The 20,078-nt window shown below is 41.1% G+C and overlaps 1 protein-coding gene and 1 non-coding gene across 2 annotated transcripts; one reads left to right on the top strand and one right to left on the bottom strand.

The window, feature by feature from the left end:
* Positions 1 to 6,897: 6,897 nt before the first annotated feature.
* On the bottom strand, positions 6,898 to 7,034 carry LOC148214124 (U4 spliceosomal RNA). Its single transcript, XR_015793484.1, has one exon. It is a non-coding gene; the product is annotated as a U4 spliceosomal RNA (small nuclear RNA).
* Positions 7,035 to 7,252: 218 nt separating this feature from the next.
* Positions 7,253 to 19,976, top strand: TOR3A (torsin family 3 member A). The gene is made up of 6 exons (XM_088154264.1): positions 7,253 to 7,699; positions 8,601 to 8,702; positions 10,707 to 10,972; positions 12,369 to 12,544; positions 14,447 to 14,571; positions 16,195 to 19,976. Exons 1-6 carry the CDS (start codon positions 7,405 to 7,407, stop codon positions 16,434 to 16,436), a joined length of 1,206 nt encoding a protein of 401 aa, XP_088010390.1. The 5' UTR covers positions 7,253 to 7,404; the 3' UTR covers positions 16,437 to 19,976.
* Positions 19,977 to 20,078: the final 102 nt, after the last annotated feature.

The following is a 20,078-nucleotide window of genomic DNA, read 5'->3' as shown; positions in this document are numbered from 1 at the left end:
CGGGTTTCATCCAGGACAGTGCCTTTGACACTCATCAGACCCCACCCGCCCTCTTTTCGGCTGGTGTACAGTCTCTGGGTGTTGGACATGGGGTGGAAACCTCCATACATTGTGAGGAGCTTCCAGGTCTTCACATTGGCAGCCTCCATGTCTTCCTTTGGCCAGCTCACTATACCGGCAAGGTATCTGTTGACTGGCAGGGCGTAGATGTTGATGGCATGGATCTTGTTCTTCCCATTGAGCTGGCTCTTCAGGACCTGTCTTATCCTTCGGTGGTACTTGGATGTTGCTGTCTTCCTTGCCTCCTCATCATGGTTCCCATGTGACTGTGGGACACCAAGGTATTTATAGCTGGTCTCTATGTCTGCTGTGTGGCCCACTGGTAGTTCCACTCCTTTGGTCTTAACTACCTTTCCTCTCTTTACTATCATCCTGCCACACTTCTCCAGTCAGAATGACATCCCAATATCCTCGCTGTAGATCTGTGTTAGGTGGATCAGTGAGTCGGTGTCTCGTTCCCTCTTAGCATACACTTGATGGTGTAGAGAAGGTGGCTGATGGTGATTCCACTCTTGAACTTGTACCCATATCCAGTCCTTGTGATTATCTGGCTGAGGGGGTTTAAGCCTATGCAGAACAGCAGTGGGGATAGTGCATCACCTTGGTAAATGCCGCACTTGATGGCCACTTGTGTGAGCTGTCTTGAGTTGACTTCCAGTGTTGTCTTCCACAGTCCCATTGAGTGCTTGAGGAAGGTCCTTAGTGTCCTGTTGACTTTGTATAGCGCCAGGCATTCACAGATCCATGTGTGTGACATTGAATCATAGGCTTTCCTGTAGTCAATCCAGGCTGTGCTCAGATTGGTCTGCCTAGTCCTTGAGTCTCGGGCAACTGCTCTATATATGAGTAACTGGTGTTTTGAGCCTCTGGTGTTGTTCCCAATGCTCTTCTGAGCTGTACTCATGTACTGGCCCATATGGTCTTGTAGCTTGGCAGCTAGGATGCCTGATAGAACTTTCCATGTTGTGGGGAGGCAGGTTATTGGCCAGTAGTTGGATGGTGCTGTTCCCTTGTGAGGGTCTTTCATGATCAGCACTGTCCTTCCTTGTGTTAGCCAGTCTGGGTGGGAGCCTGCTGCTAGTAGTTGGTTCATCTGTGCTGCTAGGCGTTCATGCACTGCTGTTAGTTTCTTTAGCCAGTAGGTGTGGATCATGTCCGGGCCAGGTGCTGTCCAGCTTTTCATGTTCTTGACCTACTGTTGGATGTCTGCTACTGTGATGGTGATTGGTTCCTGTTCTGGGAGATTGCTGTGGTCTCCTTTCAGGTCCTGCAGCCACTTTGCACTAGTGTTATGTGTCTTCTCTTTCTCCCGTATGTATGTGTGTGTGTGTGTGTGTGTGTGTGTGTGTATATATATATATATATATATATATATTCATTCTTATATATGTATGTATATGTATATATATGTTATATATACATATGTTCTTATATGGGGGGGGAGAACATCATATAGCTGACCTATGGAATTCCTTACTGCAGATAGCAATTATAGCCGGTGTTCAGCATAACTAGGGCAATGTTAGCACACCCGAGTTATTCCTACTTAGGGTCCAGCCCTGAACAATCTGTGACTCTGAGCTAAAATGAAACTAACTGGAACAATCAACTTGTTGCCTGTGTCATGAAGGAGTATCAAAATATAGAGAATAAAGGAAACCTTCACTACAGGAGGAGATTACAATCCTTCATATCCCAAGCAGGGGCTATGGCTTGCTTCGCAAGAAGTTTAACTATTGCAAACAGAAAGGCACTCTCATGGCCTCCAGGAAATCTTTGTTTCCATTCATAGCAATTAACATAAAGAGAGTTAAAATAACTACCTTAATTTCCTGCTTTTATTGCCTGGTGGTGATGGGAGTTCATCTTCAATACATCCTGAGGGCATCAAGTTACAGAAGGCTGATTAGAATTCATTTAGAAGTTTCATGAATACCATATATGTGTGTTTTTGTATATGATTATACACATACACACATTCCCCTTTTTTATAGTATGTACACACACCCAGATGCGTGTACACATCTTGCATGTGATTTCAGAGTTAGAAGTGAAGGCCTCTACAGACTACTATCACTGGGTTCATCATGGTTTTCATCCAGCCCTAGTTTTAACCATTATGGCTTCTCTGTGGAACTCATTATCTTGAAAAGTATCCTACCTTTCACCTTTATAATCTTTTTCTTTGGCAAATTGACTTGAAATTCTGAGAATTACAGTCCAATACATTTAGGGGGCATCAGGTTAGAAATGAAAATTTCAAGATGAACCTTTGTGGTAGCTTTCTAAATATAAACCCTTCATCATTGCTTAAAGTGAACACAAAATTGTTTTGTCCTTCTGTCACACATAATAGCACATAGTTCTTGAAAAGTAGACAAATATTTCCAGATCTTGTTTCCTAGAGTGGTAGATACCCACAAAATGCAGAAACCACGTGGTTGCATCTGACAAACTGAGAATATGAAGAATTATTTGCAGAGCAGAAGCTGCGGGGACAGGGCGACACAAAAATGACTCTTCCTCCTCCCCTTTCTCTTCACTTGAGCAGGAAACAATCCAGGAGGTATTGCTGTACAGAGCAGGAAGAAAAAAATGGAAGAGCTCTGGAGGGAAAGTGGTAGAGAAAAGTTTAATAGGCTACTGCTTCCTACCTTCCAATGTTAATTTTGCATATCATCATCAAACAAAAGATTATGAATCCCAGAGAAATAGGTGAAACCATCCACAGCAACATCTGCTGTTGTTAAGCGTAGGCTGCGAAGAGTGCATACTGTACTTTTCCACCCTTATTGCATATGCAGATAGCCACATTCACGTAAGCCAAGAGCCTTGCTCATTTTCAGAACAAGTCAAATGAGCTGATGACTTGGAAGATTTACTTCTGTTGCCCATATCAATTTGTATTTCAGAAATCAACATATCCACATCATCCTTATGATCTAATTCTTTGCAAATAGAGAATCCTTTGATATGCGTTTAGGTTCAAATGATTTGGTCCAGCTAAATGCATGCCAGAGTAGTCATAAATTCATGACCCAGCCTATTGAAGCATTCTTCTATTCATTTTTTCTGGGAAAAGAGGAGGGCAGCTACATGAATCCTGAAAAGGATTTAGTTGCTTTAAAGAGTTGCAGATAGATGCTACACTTGGACCCTTTTGGGGGAATCTGAAGCACTCTACAATTCTAAGAGAAACTCTCCATTACCAGGGATTAATGAGACAATAAATAACACAAGATAGGCTCTTCTTCTCCCCTCTGGTCTAAATCCATGGTGATTTTAAGTGTACAAGAATGAGCCTGGAATGAAGACAGATGTATCATTTGTATTGAGATATATCATAATGAGGCTAGTTGAAGCACTATCACCTGTTTCTATAATGAGAGCAGCATATTAAAGAGATAAATCAAATACTAAATGTTTTATTTTAATAAAACATAATGTATTTTGAAGCAAGAACCACCTCTCAATATTGTCAACTTACATAATCAGTTTTTAGAGCAGTTTTGCAGCTGTTTCCATTGTTAGCTAGATGAACAAACATACAACCCATGGCATTCAGCCTTATACAGTACATCATGCCCATAATGTTACTGTTTCAAAAATAATGAAGGAACCACCCCACCCAGAAATAACTATAAAAAGAAAAAAGAAAAGAAAAAACTATAGTGGAGTCCTTGTGGTTCTCTGAGCTTGGTTGTTTTCTTGCAAACGTTTTGTTACCTGGCTAGGTAACATCTTTGGGTCTAGCAAAAGAATCCATATTGGCAGTACTACACAACACACTCGACCTAACCAAATACACCAAGATCGAAATACCCAGAATCATGGACCTCATCAACCTCTGCCTCACTACCTATTCTCAGTTTGATGGACAAATATACCAGCAAATCAGAGGCACACCCATGGGATCACCACTCTCAGGACTCATTGCAGAGATTGTAATGCAACACTTAGAAACTATAGCACTTCCACACATACAACCAAAAGTATGGATCTGGTATGTAGATGACACCTTTGTTATAATAAAAAAGGAGCAACTATAGAAGACACATGAAACTATCAACAAGATCTTCAAAGGAATAAAACTGACTAGAGAGGAGGACAACAACAACATGCTATTGGACCCAAAACGGGGTTCTTGCCCAGAGACGACTGCCAATAACTTCGCCAGACACGAGAAACCTTTAGAAGTTTCCTTTATTGTTGCAGAGCAGTAAAGGGGCTACGTCTGTCAAAAGAGGCACACTAAACACAAAAGAAACTGGGTTTTTACACATTGAGTTCAAGAAAACAGAGTCAAAAGGAAGAATAATGATTGGTTAGGAGCCGCTTTATGACCTTGTGTGTCATACTGGTGCAAACTTAGGTTATTATGGTGAATGACTGCTGATTGACATCTCGTTTATACAATGCTGGGAGGTCTGGTATGGTTGACATCTCGTTATCACAAAGAGACAATATCCAGGGAAGGGTCATTGAGTTAATTTACATTTATGTATCTCTACCATCAGGAAGGGGTACCTTCAGGATGGGGGGGATTACAGGCTAATTCCTCTGTGCCTTGGGAGGTTTCAGATATGGGTAGGCTGTGAAGGATCAACTATAAGTTCTTGCTTTCCTATAGGAATCGCACGTATAGTATTTCTCCACTTCGTGCCCCTCAGTGCTACCCTTCCTGGATATTCTCATCAGCAGAGAAAACAATAGCAAATTAGAAACCCAAGTCTATTGGAAGACAACCCACACTAATCAAGTACTCCATTACCAAAGTAACAACCCTACCTCCCACAAGAGGAGTTGTGTAGGAACATTGTTCAAATGAGCATTGTGATGAATAGCATAAGTGGGGAAGTTTCTGGAATGGAGCTTCAAGGTTGTCAGGAGGGGGTAGAGACATTCCAGGGCAAGCACCTCCTCAGCCCGCAACAAGACTGTGGGAAAATGAAGAGGATGAGGCTGGCTCCTCCCTAGAGCCTCACGGACTATATTCTATAGTAGCTGTAGATAAGTTTAGTCTGGCAAGATTCTGTCTATTAAGTACAAGTTAATAACGTATCTGAACTGTACTGGATGACCTCATTGTAGTTCTTGGGCTGAACCTGACAAGCACAAACACACTGCAGCAACCCAAAACAGCAGAAAAAGGAAACAGACCACCTATACAACATCTTCCAACAAAATGGATACCCACGAAACTTTATCAAAAAGTGCCTGACCACTCAACCTACTACAACACAACCAACACAAGCTATGAAAAGGATCACACTGCCATACATCGGAAATGTCTCAGAAACTACCAACAGACTATTACAACCACATGGCATCTCCATAGCACACAAACCAACTAAAGCCCTCCAAAACATCTTAAGTAAACCAAAAGACCCAGTAGTCCAAAAAGAAAAAACAGGAGTCATCTACAACATACAGTGTAAGGACTGTAACAACTACTATGTAGGACATACAGGCAGAAGACTAGCAGAGCGCATCCCTGAACACCAACTAGCAGTCAGAAGACATGATGAAAACTCCTTAATCTCACAACACATGGACAGACTTAACCATAGTTTCAACTGAGAAACTGTCAGCATCTTAGACCAAGCTAAATCCAAAAATGCAAGGGAATTCCTGGAAGCTTGGTATTCAGACAAGGCAGCCATCAACAGGCACATAAACAACATTTACACACCATTCGGAAGAGACAATAAAAAGGAAAACAAAAGACCAGAATATCTCCTTACCAGCAATCATCACCCAGATAAGCAGAGATTAACACCAAGATTACCCCTAGACATACAAGCAGTAAACAATACCTTAATCAAGGAACTACCAGAGGAAAAAATAGAACAAAACAAAACCCACACCTCCACCAACACTGGCAGGGCAAGCCACTGTATATAAACAGAGAGCAAACTCCGCTCCCTTCTAGCATTGAAGATGTTACCTAGCCAGGTAATGAAATGTTTGCAAGAAAACAAGCAAGCTCAGAAATCCCCAAGGACTCCACAGTTCAACTCTGAGCTACACATATTCTCTTCTATTGCTTCCTATAGTGTCCCACCTTCATTCCATTTCCCCCCACAATCAAAAACAAAACACCAGTAAATACAACCCAATGGCAACTAAACATGTGTGATGAATAAAGAATACTGCCTGTCAGGGTGCAAGTAAGGAAAATGGGCAGGATAATTGGGTCCCTGAATATGCGCACTTCACAGTGTTGCACCCGAAAGGAACCTCATGTAGCCAAATGGCCCCATCAGTGGCACAAGAAATGGGAGGCATCATCAGGCCTCCCCCCCCACCCCGCCCTTCATTTCAGCAGAGAAAATGCATGGAGACAGTTATTTTGTTGCAATCCCCCAAAAGTGAGGAATTAAAACTTCTGGCTTATTTATAACAAGTGATAGAGAGGGCAATCCCAGCATAGTCTACCTTCTACTCCTGGAAGATACCAGCTGGGTCTGCCTGCAGTTGCTCCAATTGGCCCTTTTCCCCCAAGCCCGGATTCAGCAGGCTAGTGAAACCTTTCTGATCAACAATGTAGCCGAAATAAAGGAGCTTGTGCAAAAAGGCCCCGCCCCCTCTTTATTTGTTTATGTATACATCACATTTATTTATACATCACATTTATATACCATTTCATAAAGCGACTCTGGGTGGCATACAACAATTAAAATAAAATAACAACTGAATAAAAACAGGCATTATAAAAAGATTAAAGCGTTATTATTAGAATAAAAACATCACACATTTTTTAAAAAGACTAAAAAAAAAAGATTTTAAAATATACAAAATCTCACTGAGAGAGCAGAATATCAATTACAGCAGAGCCATCTAAGAATGTCTCCGGTTCCCAAAGACCCCCAGGAGGATGCATATTTCAAGTCGTCAAGGCGAAGTATTGGGAAACGTTTTCCATCAGCAATAATCGCGCCTCGGATAAACCTCATTGGCTACGACACTTTGCTGTTGTTGTTCAGTCGTTAAGTCGTGTCCGAGTCTTCGTGACCCCATGAACCATATTGCGCCAGGCCTTCCTGTCCTTCACTGCCTCCCTGAGTTTGCTTAGTTTCATGCTCAACGACACTTACTCTTTCTCAATCAATTCACTCTGAAGGAAATGAGCAAAACTACATTAAAGGGGTTCCAAGGCCAAGGGATATCCCTCTCCAAGTCAGGCTTGCCACGGCGTGCCTGGCAAACGGTTTTCGTTACCCCTCCAAGCGTCTGGGGAAAGGTGGAAAAGGAAGTGAGATCAGCTGCAGAGCTGGGCTCGGTCTCGGCGTTACAGCGGGGCTGACGGACCCGTTCTGTAGCGCCAGCTTCCTCCGCCCGCCGATGCCCATGGCGGGCCGGGCCGGGCTGCTCTACTTCTGCCTAGCCTTTCCGCTGATGGGCGCACAGCAGCAGACGAGGCAGGACCGCGGAGAAGAAGCCGAAAGAGCGGCTCTCCTGAGCCGCTGGCAGTACGAGCGTTCGCAGAAGCAGGCTGGGGCCGCGCAGGACCTTTCCCGGACGTCCTGGCACTTCCTGGCCTGCCAGTTGTGGCAGGGAGGCTGCGAGGAAGAGGAGGAAGCGAGGGCCCAGCGCGAGGAAGAGGAGGAAGGCGGCAGAGGCATCCTGCTACAGCAAGGTAGGGTCCTCACGGGCTTCCCCCCCGGCCCTTGCTGCATTTCTCGTCTCCATTTCGTGGATGGCAGCGGACTTCAAACTTGTAGTCTTCAACTCCCAGCATTCTTAGCAATGGCCTGTTGGCTGGTCTTTCTGGACGATGAGGCCCGCACCTCTGAAGGACACGCAAGCATTGCTCTAATACAAACTTTAACATAATGGGGCTTTCTTCAGAGTCGTTTCTAAGTACCTTCTGAACATGGTATTACAGCTCAGGTGGGCATAGCATTCATTCCGTTTTGCATTTCTATTGATACTTAAAAGTTTTGGGATTCAGTGTGATATATTCCTCTAACAAATGCCCAGATAAATCAATTAAAGGATAACATAAAAATGCTCCCTGAACTCCCACAAGTTTTTACTGCATTATATATTTATTCATTTACTGTTTTAATGAGTGATTTTTATGCTGGCTTGTCTAAGTATTTTGGAATATGTTTTGTATTGTATTAGTTTTTAGAGCAGGTTTGCCACTGTTTCCATTGTTAACAAGATGGAAAAACATACAACCCGTGGCATTCAACCTTATACATCACACCCATAATTTTACAGTTTCAAAAATAATGTAGGAAGCCCCATCCAGACAGAAGTCTGCCCAAATTCTAGATGTAGAGCTATCATAGCAGAATGTACACCTGGGGTGGAAATCAAGATACTGGGGCACATCCAGATTTATACCACATGCTGTCATGTTTATGTCACATTCATTCCAATGTTCACCCATCAGGCACAATGAAAATAGAATAGCCTCAGCACAGTTGTAAAACATTGAGGATGGGGGACAAGACAGAAGTTTCTTCAAGCTAATTGCCTAGGAGCAATTCAACTCTTTCTTTTGTCAAACTGGTGTTCTTACCTTCTAGAGTGGAAATTGCCCATCCTGACTGAGTTAGTCTCTACCTGGTACTGCAGCTTTGGCAGATGCTGCACAACAGGAGACTGCAGAGTGACCAACAATATCACAGGTAAAGGCTTTGTTTTCTTTGAGGATTAGAGTGATAGTACCGCCACCACCACACTACTCCACTCTGACACATCTCCAAATGTCTTGGAGCTCCAATTCTCAGAACTTTCAGCTAGGTTGGGAATTGGAGAATCTGCTTACCCTACACTTCCAAAAGCACAACCAGGAAATATTAGGTCAATGGCAGGCAACTTCTTATGACTGTTGAGGGCTGCATGGGAGGTGGGGGTGGTAAATCACAGGATAACATCATCAGGGGGAACAATTTCTTTGGCTTTTTTTTTGGTATTTTAAGGAATGAAATGGATTTTACTCTTATTCCTCCCCCCAACTCCATTTTAACAATATTACATAACTGAAAATCAATGTTTTTGCTTCTGAAATTCAGGAGTGTGATCTGGGGTTGCTCTGGAGGTGCTAGGCAGCTTCATGTAGCTCACAGGCCGATCAGCTCTGCTTTACGTGCTGTGGATTTTGTTTTGTTAAAAAGTAGATTATAGTACTCAAGGCCTTTTTTCCTAAATGTATATAAAGTATAATATACTTCTGGAGAATAACTAGGCTATAAAACCAAACTCTCTCCCTCTTAGCTTCACACACTGAAGTTTCACTGTTCCTTTTTGATTTGACATGGGAACTAACACTTTTCCATGTTTGCATTAAAATTTCTCCTGTAAAGGTTGAAGAGACAGAACCGCTTCAGTTTGCATAATTTGAGCATTACTTGGGCTATATTTGAACTGCCTAGGAAGAAGCAACTCTCCATAGAAGAGCAATGTTAGTTAATAGGACCATGCTAGTATAAAATGCACAGTATAAGGACAAGAGCTCTCAGATTCCTATCTGCCTTTTACACCTAACAGTTTGGTTTTCAGGTTGAGTAACTGCATCTGTTGATCTCATTAGACTTTTCTATACAGCAAAGGATTCCTCTGCAAAACATTTAGGCTGCTTCATTCCAGCTAGAACAAGCTATAATTAAGAACCATTAAAATGAATGGATTAAATTAGTCCTTAATTTTAGTCCTACTGCTTTTGATCACAAGAATGGTGAGCAAAAATCCCAGAACCACACAGGGGGACCTAGTGAATGACCTGCAGAGAGCTGGGACCAAAGTAAAAAGGCTACCATCAGTAACACACTATGCCACCAGGGACTCAAATACTGCAGTGCCAGACATGTGCCCCTGCTTAAGCCAGTACATGTCTGGGCCCGTTTGAAGTTTGCTAGAGAGCATTTGGATAATCCAGAAGAGGATTGGGAGAATGTCATATGGTCAGATGAAACCAAAGTAGAACGTGATCATTTTGACCCCACAGGGTGAGATCTTGCATGGAGCCCCAGATCAAGGGAGATTATCAGTGGTCTTGTATGTCTTCCATTTTCTAATTATTGCTCCCACAGTTGATTTCTTCACACCAAGCTGCTTGCCTATTGCAGATTCAGTCTTCCCAGCCTGGTGCAGGTCTACAATTTTGCTTCTGGTGTCCTTCAACAGTTCTTTGGTCTTGGCCATAATGGAGTTTGGAGTGTGACTGTTTGAGGTTGTGGACAGGTGTCTTTTATACTGATAACAAGGTCAAACAGGTGCCATTACTACAGGTAACAAGTGGAGGACAGAGGAGCCTCTTAAAGAAGTAGTTACAGGTCTGTGAGAGCCAGACATCTTGCTTGTTTGTAGGTGACCAAATACTTATTTTCCACCATGATTTGCAAATAAATTCTTTAAAAATCAGACAATGTGATTTTCTGGATTTTTTTCCCCATTTTGTCTCTCATAGTTGAGGTATACCTATGATGAAAATTACAGGCCTCTCTCATCTTTTTAAGTGGGAGAACTTGCACAATTGGTGGCTGACTAAATACTTTTTTGCCCCACTGTACTTGACAATTTGAGCTTAGGAGAATTCTAATTTGAGCTTGAGAATTCTAATTTCTAGCAACATAAGTCTTCTGCAGTTTCTAAGTGACATGCAAGAGATGCATCCTTTTTCTTTCCCACAGGCCTGGAACTAGATCTGAACAAACGACTCCATGGCCAACATTTGGCAAAAGAAATTGTCCTGAAAGCAGTTCAGGGTTTCCTGGAAACACCACAGCCAGAGAAAGCACTAACTCTTTCTTTCCATGGCTGGTCTGGCACCGGCAAGAACTTTGTAGCTCGTTTAATGGCAGAACATCTTTATCGAGATGGCGTAAAAAGTGACTGTGTCAAAATTTTCATCTCAGTATTTCATTTTCCTGATCCCAAATATATGGACCTTTACAAGGTGAGAGGATATTTGTGCGTGTGGTGGGGGGGAGGAGGGAGTTAAGTATGGTGCAGTTTTAGGGAGGGGCTGTTGCTTGGAAGTTAGGCACATGCTTTATATGCAGAAGGTCCATGGATCAATTCTTACATCTTGGGAAAATCTTCTGCTTGAAATTCTGGAGAGCCACTGCCACAAAAGGTTTGGGCTGATATGACATCTGTATTGCACAAGCTTAATGGAAAAACAGATGTGCAAAACAAGGAACTTCAGAATTCCTGGATGTTTAGGGAACCCAACATCAGTGAAATTTGGAGCACACCACATATCCATACAACTTGCCTTGATTGTCTGTTCATTTCCTGGGTCATTATGGACTACTGCTTTTAAAAATCACTGGATTGGCTAAGTAACTTAAAAGTCAGCTTATGTTTATATGAATCTGCCTATATCCAAATATCTGCTTCAGTAATCCTGCTCTGTTGCCTCCCTCTAGGAACAGGCATATTGGCAGTGGCCTGTCCAAACAAAATAGCGCAGCCTGACAAGACTAAGTCAAAGCACATGGGATATTTACAAAAGAGGGGGGTCAACAAGGATACTCCAACTTTGGCTCGGGATACAAAATAGTAAGGACAATATCATTGATCTAAAGGATAGTCAAAGACAGGTCAAAGTTTAAAAGTCTGGGTGAGCAAGCTGAATCATGGGCCCCTATTAATTAATACCACCCAGAGTTGGGCAGCATATAAATTTAATAATAATAATAACAACAACAAAGGGGTAACATGTTTCTAGCCTTCAGGGGAATAGCAACTCCAAGTAAACTATCACTCCCACTGAGTTCTTTTTTTAAATGAGCGCTTCTAAGCTTGTCAGCCTTTTGAATTCAGTTCAGTACTGATGTTGTCTTTCCTTGAGCTCCAAGATGGTACCAAAGAATCCAGACTGGAATCTGAATGCAATCCTAGGCTTGTGGGAGTCATTTCTTGTGGCCTGTGCTGTGGCTTTGAACCACAGGTTCAGCGGCTTCCAGAATCTCCCTGGTTTTCTTCCTCCTCCAAGGATGAGTCATCTGAGGGGGCCACGTCAAACAGTTATAAAAGCTTTTTCAGTGGGAATCCCAGATCTTTAGATCACTGTCCCTCAGAAGATATTTCTGGTTCCCTTACTGGTAGCATATAAACAGGGATTTTTTAAACAAAAAATCTGTTTAGATTTTGTTGATAATTTCATATTGACTTCATTTTTTATTTGTTGTTTTGCAGCTTGCTTTTAAAAGTTATTAAGGCCCTGTCACAAGCATTAAACCTAAAAAATGGGATATAAGGACATACTGTAAATAAATCCCCGGTTATGGCAATTTTATTCATGCCAGTTTATTCATTATTCATGCCAATTTTCCCTGGTTACTCAGGTCCAGCTAGCAAACCAAATCAGTGAGACAGTCCAGTTCTGTGAACAATCCTTGTTCATCTTTGATGAGGCAGAGAAGCTTCACTCTGATCTCCTCAACGCCCTTAAACCATATGTGGATCACTATGGCAACACTGACAAGATCGATTACCGGCGGTCCATCTTCTTATTTCTGAGGTAATTTTTGTTTTGAGAGTAAGAAACAAATAATGAGTCATATTTTTCTAGAGACTTTTCAGAGTATTAAAAGACTGAGCTTGGGAAGTAGTAGTCCAGGGTAAAAAATTGTGGTAGAAAAATCTAGAAACATCTCAAGACTTCCACAAGTTTATTTAAAATCTCTTCCTAGAACTTTCTTGCCACTTCCATCAACAGATCCTGAGTTGCACTTTCTTTTGGCCTAGCCTAAAATCTTATCTTTGCAAAAGCAGTAGTAAGGGTTGTTTCTCAGCTTTTACTCACTCTGTATAGTGTGAAGTACAGAAATATACAGGAGAGGATCCTTTCGTCCCAACTTTGCTACCTACAGTGTTGCTGATATTCAAGGATGCCCTTTAGAGAGGGGAGAGGAAGTCTCCTGTTGTTAGGAATACCTCTGTCTCTAACCAACTCACCAGTGATACAATATATAACATTTACTATAAAATATTCATGAGTTCCTAGCACTAGGAATGAAATTCAGGAAAAAAGTGTTATAACTTATAGCTTCAATTGGTTCAAAATGCAGTGGCCTGCATAGTTCTCTGCAAGTCCGGATTTGCGCATGTTTCACCTCTTTTGTATTGGTTGTCAATCTGCTTCCGGGTCCAATTCAAGGTGCTGATTCTCACCTTTAAAGCCCTACATGGTTCGGGGCCTGGTTATTTGCAAGACCACCTTTCCCCATTTGCATCTACTTAGACCACCAGAGTGGGAAGGTTGGGTATGTTGCAGGTTCCATCGTTGAGGGAACTACATCTGATCGGACCATGAAGAAGGGCCTTTTCCGTGGTGGCCCCCTCCCTGTGGAATTGGCCCCCACCTTGTTGTTCTGGAAGGCCCTGAAGATGTGGTTCTGCCAGCGGGCCAGGGACCCCCCGCTGAAAGGAAGCCAATCAAGTGGTTGTGTTGATTGTGTTTTTGGCCACCATGGGGGCTGGGTGTTTTTGGGTTTTGTATTGGGGATTTTACTTCGTAAGCTGCTTGGAGTCACTGTGTGTGAGTTAGGCGGCCATATAAATTTGTTAAATAAATAAAATAAATATCACTCCCAAAATTGCTTTTTTCCAACTAGATTTAAATATATCTATTTAAATCTAATTGGTAGGTGACAGGTTCTTGCTGAATTTATTGGGGCTAAGCAGGGTCAGTCATGGTTAAGAACTTGCTTGGGAAGCTACCCGGACTTTAAGTTGGATTGAGAAATAAAACTTCCCAGAAGAAAGTATCAGCAAACTGTTTCCATACTACAGTGAAGAAAACTCCGTGACTGTGTTCATGAAGTCAAGATGAGTTTTGCTCAACAAAAAGCCATATTTATCTTTGCCTTACATCCAAGAAGTTGTTTTGAACCTTAATTAAAATCTCACCTATCCCTAAACCAAATCCTCTTCAGAAGGAATACGGCAAGCATGAATGTTTTAATGCATTAGGAGGTCCTAAAACAAGCAATTATTTTTCTCAGTCTACCTATTCCATAATAATTATAACAATAAAAATCCCCCAAAAGGGTGGGGAAAAAAAGAGAAATGGTTAAAGAAATTACATTCCACATGTGATTTCATGACATCACTATCTCATTCCAGAAAACAGGATAAAGTGCATGCATGATTGCAGAAAGGCTATTCATCCCTACGTTCCACCATAAGCCATTTTGGGAAATATAGTGAATTCAAGCCAATTTTGGTGTGTCTGAGTAATCTTCAGTAGAAATGAAAAACTTTCACCCTCAGAACTTCCTTGTACAATGAATAACAGCTTTGCCCTGTGATACTGTGATGAATGCAGAACAAGACAGCTTGTGCATGAAGGTTATATTTTGCTGAGACTGCTAAATTCTGTTGGTCAGACAAAGAATTAATGTTCTTTTTCTGTACTTAGTAACGGTGGTGGCAACATCATCAATAAGGTGGCCCTGGATTTCTGGCAAGCTGGTCAAGCAAGAGAGGAAATCACCATGGAATATTTGGAACAATACCTGCGGAAAGACCTGCTGGATGCCCCAGGTGAGTTGCTGTTTGCTCCTAAGGCTCTACCCACCACTGCAGTCCTAACTTGGGCAGTAGTGAGTTTTTTGTCTTTTGTAAGATATTATTTGAAGGCAGGTTCTACCAAATGAAAGGTTACATTTTCCCATACACAAATAATATCAATGCTTTTAAAAAACACACAATGTTTGTTTTCACCTCTTCCATTGTAATGATTTAGTGTACCTTTGAAAACATCACTGAAAAATGCTATGAGTAAATAATATGACCAAAAGCAATAATTGGAGGGATCTGTTAACACATACTGTGGCAAGCCAGGTTTTATTTTTCCTTAAAATGTATGAAATTGTCCTTCTCACCTGCAGATTAATAGGTATTTCAAAAAATACTAAGGCATGACTTTTTGGAAAGGTAAGCATATTAGTCTAAAGGAAAACATTACAGCATCTTAAAGTTATGTATGATGACATAAGCTTTTTTGAACTAGATTCCCATTCACCTACTCTTGCAAATGTAAACAGAGATGACAGTAGGAAAGAGATCTAAACCTTGAGGTCAGAGGGAAATGAAATGCAGAAAAATTAAAAATAGCCATTTGTAAACAGTTCTGGTGATACCTTCATTGTAGCTTAGTAAATGTACAGATAGGCCCCATTTTCATGACTTAGCTAAGCTGAATCAAAGAAGGGAAAAGTGGATTTTTATGAACAGGTACACCTAGTCAGCAGAGAAACTTTCGTCCCTAGCTAGTCAGGTCATCCAAACTGAGATGAGAGAACAAGATTAACTCTCTCAACTGGCTGTAGGAATGGGATGAAGTCCCAGAATATCCCAGGAAAACAGAATTGGCCTAGATACTCCATTTCCATTTTTTGTGTGTGTTTTACTCTCCAAGATAAGAGGTGTAAAATGGAAAGAAAGGGGTGGACCAAGCCCTTTCCCAGCTTCTGCTGTAGTGGGTCCAACCCTGATTAGTCCACCAGGGAATTTTCAGTTTGCTTTTGTCCAGTGGAGGGAGGGGGGAGCAGGAACTTTAGGAGAGTGGGTGGGATTGTCAAAATTTCTCTTTTGTTTAAGGCAAAACTCTGAATTATTAGTGCATTGCTTACAAAGGAATGGCTGGCTTGCTCAGCTGTGTCATGTGAACACAGTCATTTAGTTCTAAAATCTCACAACTACTGCTAATTTCATTTCCATCTAGCCTGTCTTTATTCTCTATAATTGCTGTTCAGGATAACATTTCTTTCCATTGGATGAAATGGACTCAAGTTCACAAATGTATGCTATCATTTTGTTCATTTTAACATGATACAGTATTGTTGTATTATTATATAAAGCAACTCTAAATCTACAGCAAAGATAACTACATTTACCAGTATAACCCTTTGTTGTCATTAGCGTACTTTCTTTTCCTCTTCATCAAATTGCCTTTTCCTGCTGTATTTAAATTGCAAATGTATTGTAACACAGATTTTTCTGTGTGTTGATGTTATCTTAAAATAGGCCTTGTATGCCGAAGATACTATATAAAGCAGCTATTTTCAGTCTTCCCAGAAAAGCCAAGTAACCAATTATTCTTTGCCCAAGCCAATATTAAGAAGCAAGAGATAGCAGACAAATTATGCATTTTTTTTCCCCCAGATGCCCACAACTGTCTTCTTCAGGAGAACCTCATAGACTTTCTGGTACCTTTCCTGCCCTTGGAATATCACCATGTGAAGCTCTGTGCTCGGGATGCGTTTCTTGCTCGAGGTCTACAGTTCACTGAAGAGGTGCTAGATAAGGTTGCAAGGACGATGGTGTTTGTTCCCAAGGAGGAGAAATTATTTTCTGCCCAAGGTTGCAAATCAGTCTCCCAGCGTATAAACGACTTCCTTCTTTGACAGGGGAAGGTGGAGAAGACTGCAACTGAGTTTATTCTCTTTTCTCTTGTATGAGGGCCATATACTTTGTTGTATTTATTGCACTTTAACTAGTGTAATATTCCCTACATTCCCTATATTATTGGGGTTGCCAGGCTGAAAAAGGTAAGAAAGCTTCATTATGGAGCTGGAATCTACATGAGTGGTGCTGCTGAAATAGTAATATATTCAGAGTATTTTTCCAATATTGGATACAAATGATGCTTTGGGGCCACATATTCTTATCCACTATATTGAGTGGGTTTTTAGACATCATGGGGAGAAGGCCCCATCTGCAAGATGCGAGACAGACTTAATTTTATTTCCAAGTCTGAGATGTTTGATAATTACTTGAATCTAGCAACTTCCTAGTCTGCATTCCTAGTGCGTAGCTGGATAGGGAACTATCACATTTACTTGCAATTCAGTAATCTACATCTTCTACAATTCTTGTGTTGAAATAACGTATAAAGGAAAGGTTTTGCCCCTTGTTAGAGGCATGGTGTCTGTATTATATATATTTATATTAATCTTTTAAATGGGGACATTATTACATGTACTTGTGCTGACAAAATGCAGCTATTTGCACTTTTCAGAGTCTATATATCAAGACAAATATGTGCCATTCTTTTAATGATAACTTTTACAATAGCACAAATGACATACTTCCAGTCCAGCACTGAAATTGAGCAATGAGGTTCCAGTCCTATGAGATCAGCACTCCTTGCGTAAGCCATTACTTGCTGGTATTGCACTTTTGTTGTCTTTGTAAATTAAAATGTGAAAATGGAGTGTGGCTTTTGTGGGATATTTAAGCATTCATATCAGGACACCTGCTTTGTCAGAGTAAATGTAACACAGATTTAGCCTGGCCAGATATACTGAGTGTATAAGGGCTATGTATGTACACAGACCTGACTGAACACACAATTTAAGTTTTGAAAGATACACAGATGTTGTGCAAAACTAACCCATATGTGGAAGAACTGACTTTGAGCCAACAAAGATGTCCCCAGTGTCTAGCCCTGATACAATCCTCCATTTCCAGGATTTTAATTTAGGAGAAATAGAAATTTTAGATTATAGATTTTGGGGCAAATGATTGAGCAAATGGGTCTTTTGTTCACAAATTTTAAGAGTAATTCTTCACAATTGCAAAATACAGGTAGACCTCACTTAGCGACTGTCTCGGGCAGTGACCATTTGAAATTATGATGAAAAAGTAACTTTGCACCAATGCCTGCAATTATGACCTTCACAGCATCTGTCATGTGTTTGCCACTGCAGTCAGTACACATCCTGTGCCTGACCCTCCCCCCCTTGCAAACAAGCAATCTCTTCCTGAGCTGCCTATCTCCACAGCGCTTCCCCAAGAGATACCAACAGCAAATTAACAAGGTCAGCTCTTTACCCCTAATGAGCCAACTGGCAGCTGTTGCCTGTAATTGATAAGACTTAAATCATTTTCATGCCTTTGGCTTTTGTTTTGTCTCCTAAGCTGTTGGGAGCCAGGAGCAAGCTAGGCAAACAACTAGTGCCAGCGTATTCCTTTTGCTGTGTATCCCTCATTGTGTGCCTGCTTTGGTTTCTTGTAATTTCTTCCTCTCCAATGAATGTAAATACAAACATTAATTCCCTTCTTGCTAATTATCCCAGCCCAGGGGTGAGCATTCCAAAGGGTGGAGGAGTGGGGAAAAAGGAAAGCTGAAGTAAAATCATAGTCACATGATTTTCCACTTAGCGACTGCATCACTTAGTGACTGAGTTGCCTGTCCCAACTGTGGTCTCTAAATGAGGACTACCTGTAGTCCAAGATAGGGAATAATTTATGATCTGCAAATAAGGAAGCAGTTGTGCGTGCCAGGTTGTCATACCCCATTTCCTCTCCTGTACATTCTATGGCTACATGTACATAGAACTGAGCCCTTCATCTAATGATTGGAGTGGTTTGTTACAAAGGCTTTACAGAGAGCTTGGAGCCGAACCAAAAAGGTATTACACCAATGTTGACATTTTGTTTGCTAACCAAAAGTCAGTAAGATTGTACTTGCCTAGGTTAGCTTGCAAAATGATAAAAACATTTATAACCTGTGACTGGGGACGAGAAAAGAGAGAAGACATACAGTACAGAACAAAATGTGTACACGCTGCCTTGTAACTCTGAAGTATCCTTTCAAAATAGCCACTATTGGAAAGAGAAGATACATTACTACTGTAGACCTGGCTATATGAGCAGCTGCTGAACTGCTGGACTTGTGAAACCAACATTGTTTTATTATTGAAAATATCAAATGAAACTTATTCACAAAGGCGATTTTAAAAGCTGGTGAAGTTGTATCAATGTAGACTGTATAACCTGAGGGAGAATTATGTCAGAGTTTGATTAATGTGATGGTATGTTTAAGACAGGTTAGAGATTCCTAGATTCAAATTTTGCCATGAAACAGGGAACCCTGATCTTTCAGACCTACTTTCTTCGCATTAGTGTTTTACAAAAATACACAATACCATGTGCCCTGTTCTGAGCTTGCTTGATGAACCTATTATGCTTGTAGCTTGAGCAAGCTACAAGCACGATAGGTAAGCAGCACTCTCGAGAGAAGTCTTCTCTGTAAAATAATAATTAAAAAAAAATGATAGCACAAATGGAATAGTACAATAGTATATTAGGAGTTGGGGGTGGTCAAAGTTAAAAAAGGCAGCATGAGCTTGTTAACTTTTGGACACACATTGGAAGGTAATTAATGTAACTCAAGGTCAAAGATAAGACTTTGACCTTATAATTATATAAACAGGACAGCAGTAGTGGTATACGGTTGTGTGTATCAACAACATCTAAGATAGACTGATGCAAAAATGTAATGGGGGAAAGACTATCTACTTTTATGGGCTGTATCAAACAGGCACTGGAGTCCCATCCAGTCCATCTCTACTTCCCATTATCTAGATTATTTCCCAAAACATCATCCCATTTGTATAGTGCTTTGAAGCATCTGAGCACTCTTATAAATTTCGGGATCATTAACGCTATCCTTGCTGCTGAAGTGATTGGAATAACCAATGATGAGACATCCTAGCTTGCCTGTCACTAATAATATAGGGACTTTCTTACCCATTTTTTGGGAGGGGGGAGGGAGGGAAGGTCTCACTTTTTCACTGTATTAAACCTATCCGAGTCTCAATGTATCAGTTTCTTTTTGGCTGTTTCCTGCCAAAAAACGATGGGGGAAACAACTACTATTAGTGGCTGTTTTCCTCAAAATTTCATAGTGTAATCTTTGGGCGGGGTCTGGTGCCATGAAAAAAGAGGTTCAGGAATGAAATGTGTCTTATAGGTTGCCTACTGTTACTCTGGGTATATGAACCTGTCTTGTGTTGGCAGCTTCTGCAGAGCCATTTCCATTTCTGTATCACATTTCAGCATTTGGATGCCAGCAAACTGTAGATGATTTCCACAGAGAACTACTGTGATTGAGTTGTTCCTTGATTTCTGACCTATAATAAATGATTTGTGGCAGTTTTTACATGTGCAAGCCATCATACATATAAGTGTGAACTGCCAGACCAGCTCGCCTTTCAATCTTTTGGGTATATACCTGTATGTTTTTCTTTGAATTTCATCAT

The sequence above is a fragment of the Python bivittatus genome, unplaced genomic scaffold (assembly GCF_059951505.1).
Source record: "Python bivittatus isolate LINGU-HERP-01145 unplaced genomic scaffold, Pbiv_v1 ctg000700_np1212, whole genome shotgun sequence".
NCBI lineage: Eukaryota > Metazoa > Chordata > Lepidosauria > Squamata > Pythonidae > Python > Python bivittatus.
This window is presented reverse-complemented; position numbering and strand designations above follow the sequence as displayed.

Excerpts from the sequence above, each read along its gene's own strand:
- TOR3A (XM_088154264.1), top strand. The coding sequence starts at position 7,405 with ATGCCCATGGCGGGCCGGGCCGGGCTGCTCTACTTCTGCCTAGCCTTT. Across the intron at positions 10,973-12,368 it reads AATATATGGACCTTTACAAG|GTCCAGCTAGCAAACCAAAT; the intron begins GTGAGAGGATAT and ends CTGGTTACTCAG. Across the intron at positions 14,572-16,194 it reads AGACCTGCTGGATGCCCCAG|ATGCCCACAACTGTCTTCTT; the intron begins GTGAGTTGCTGT and ends TTTTTCCCCCAG.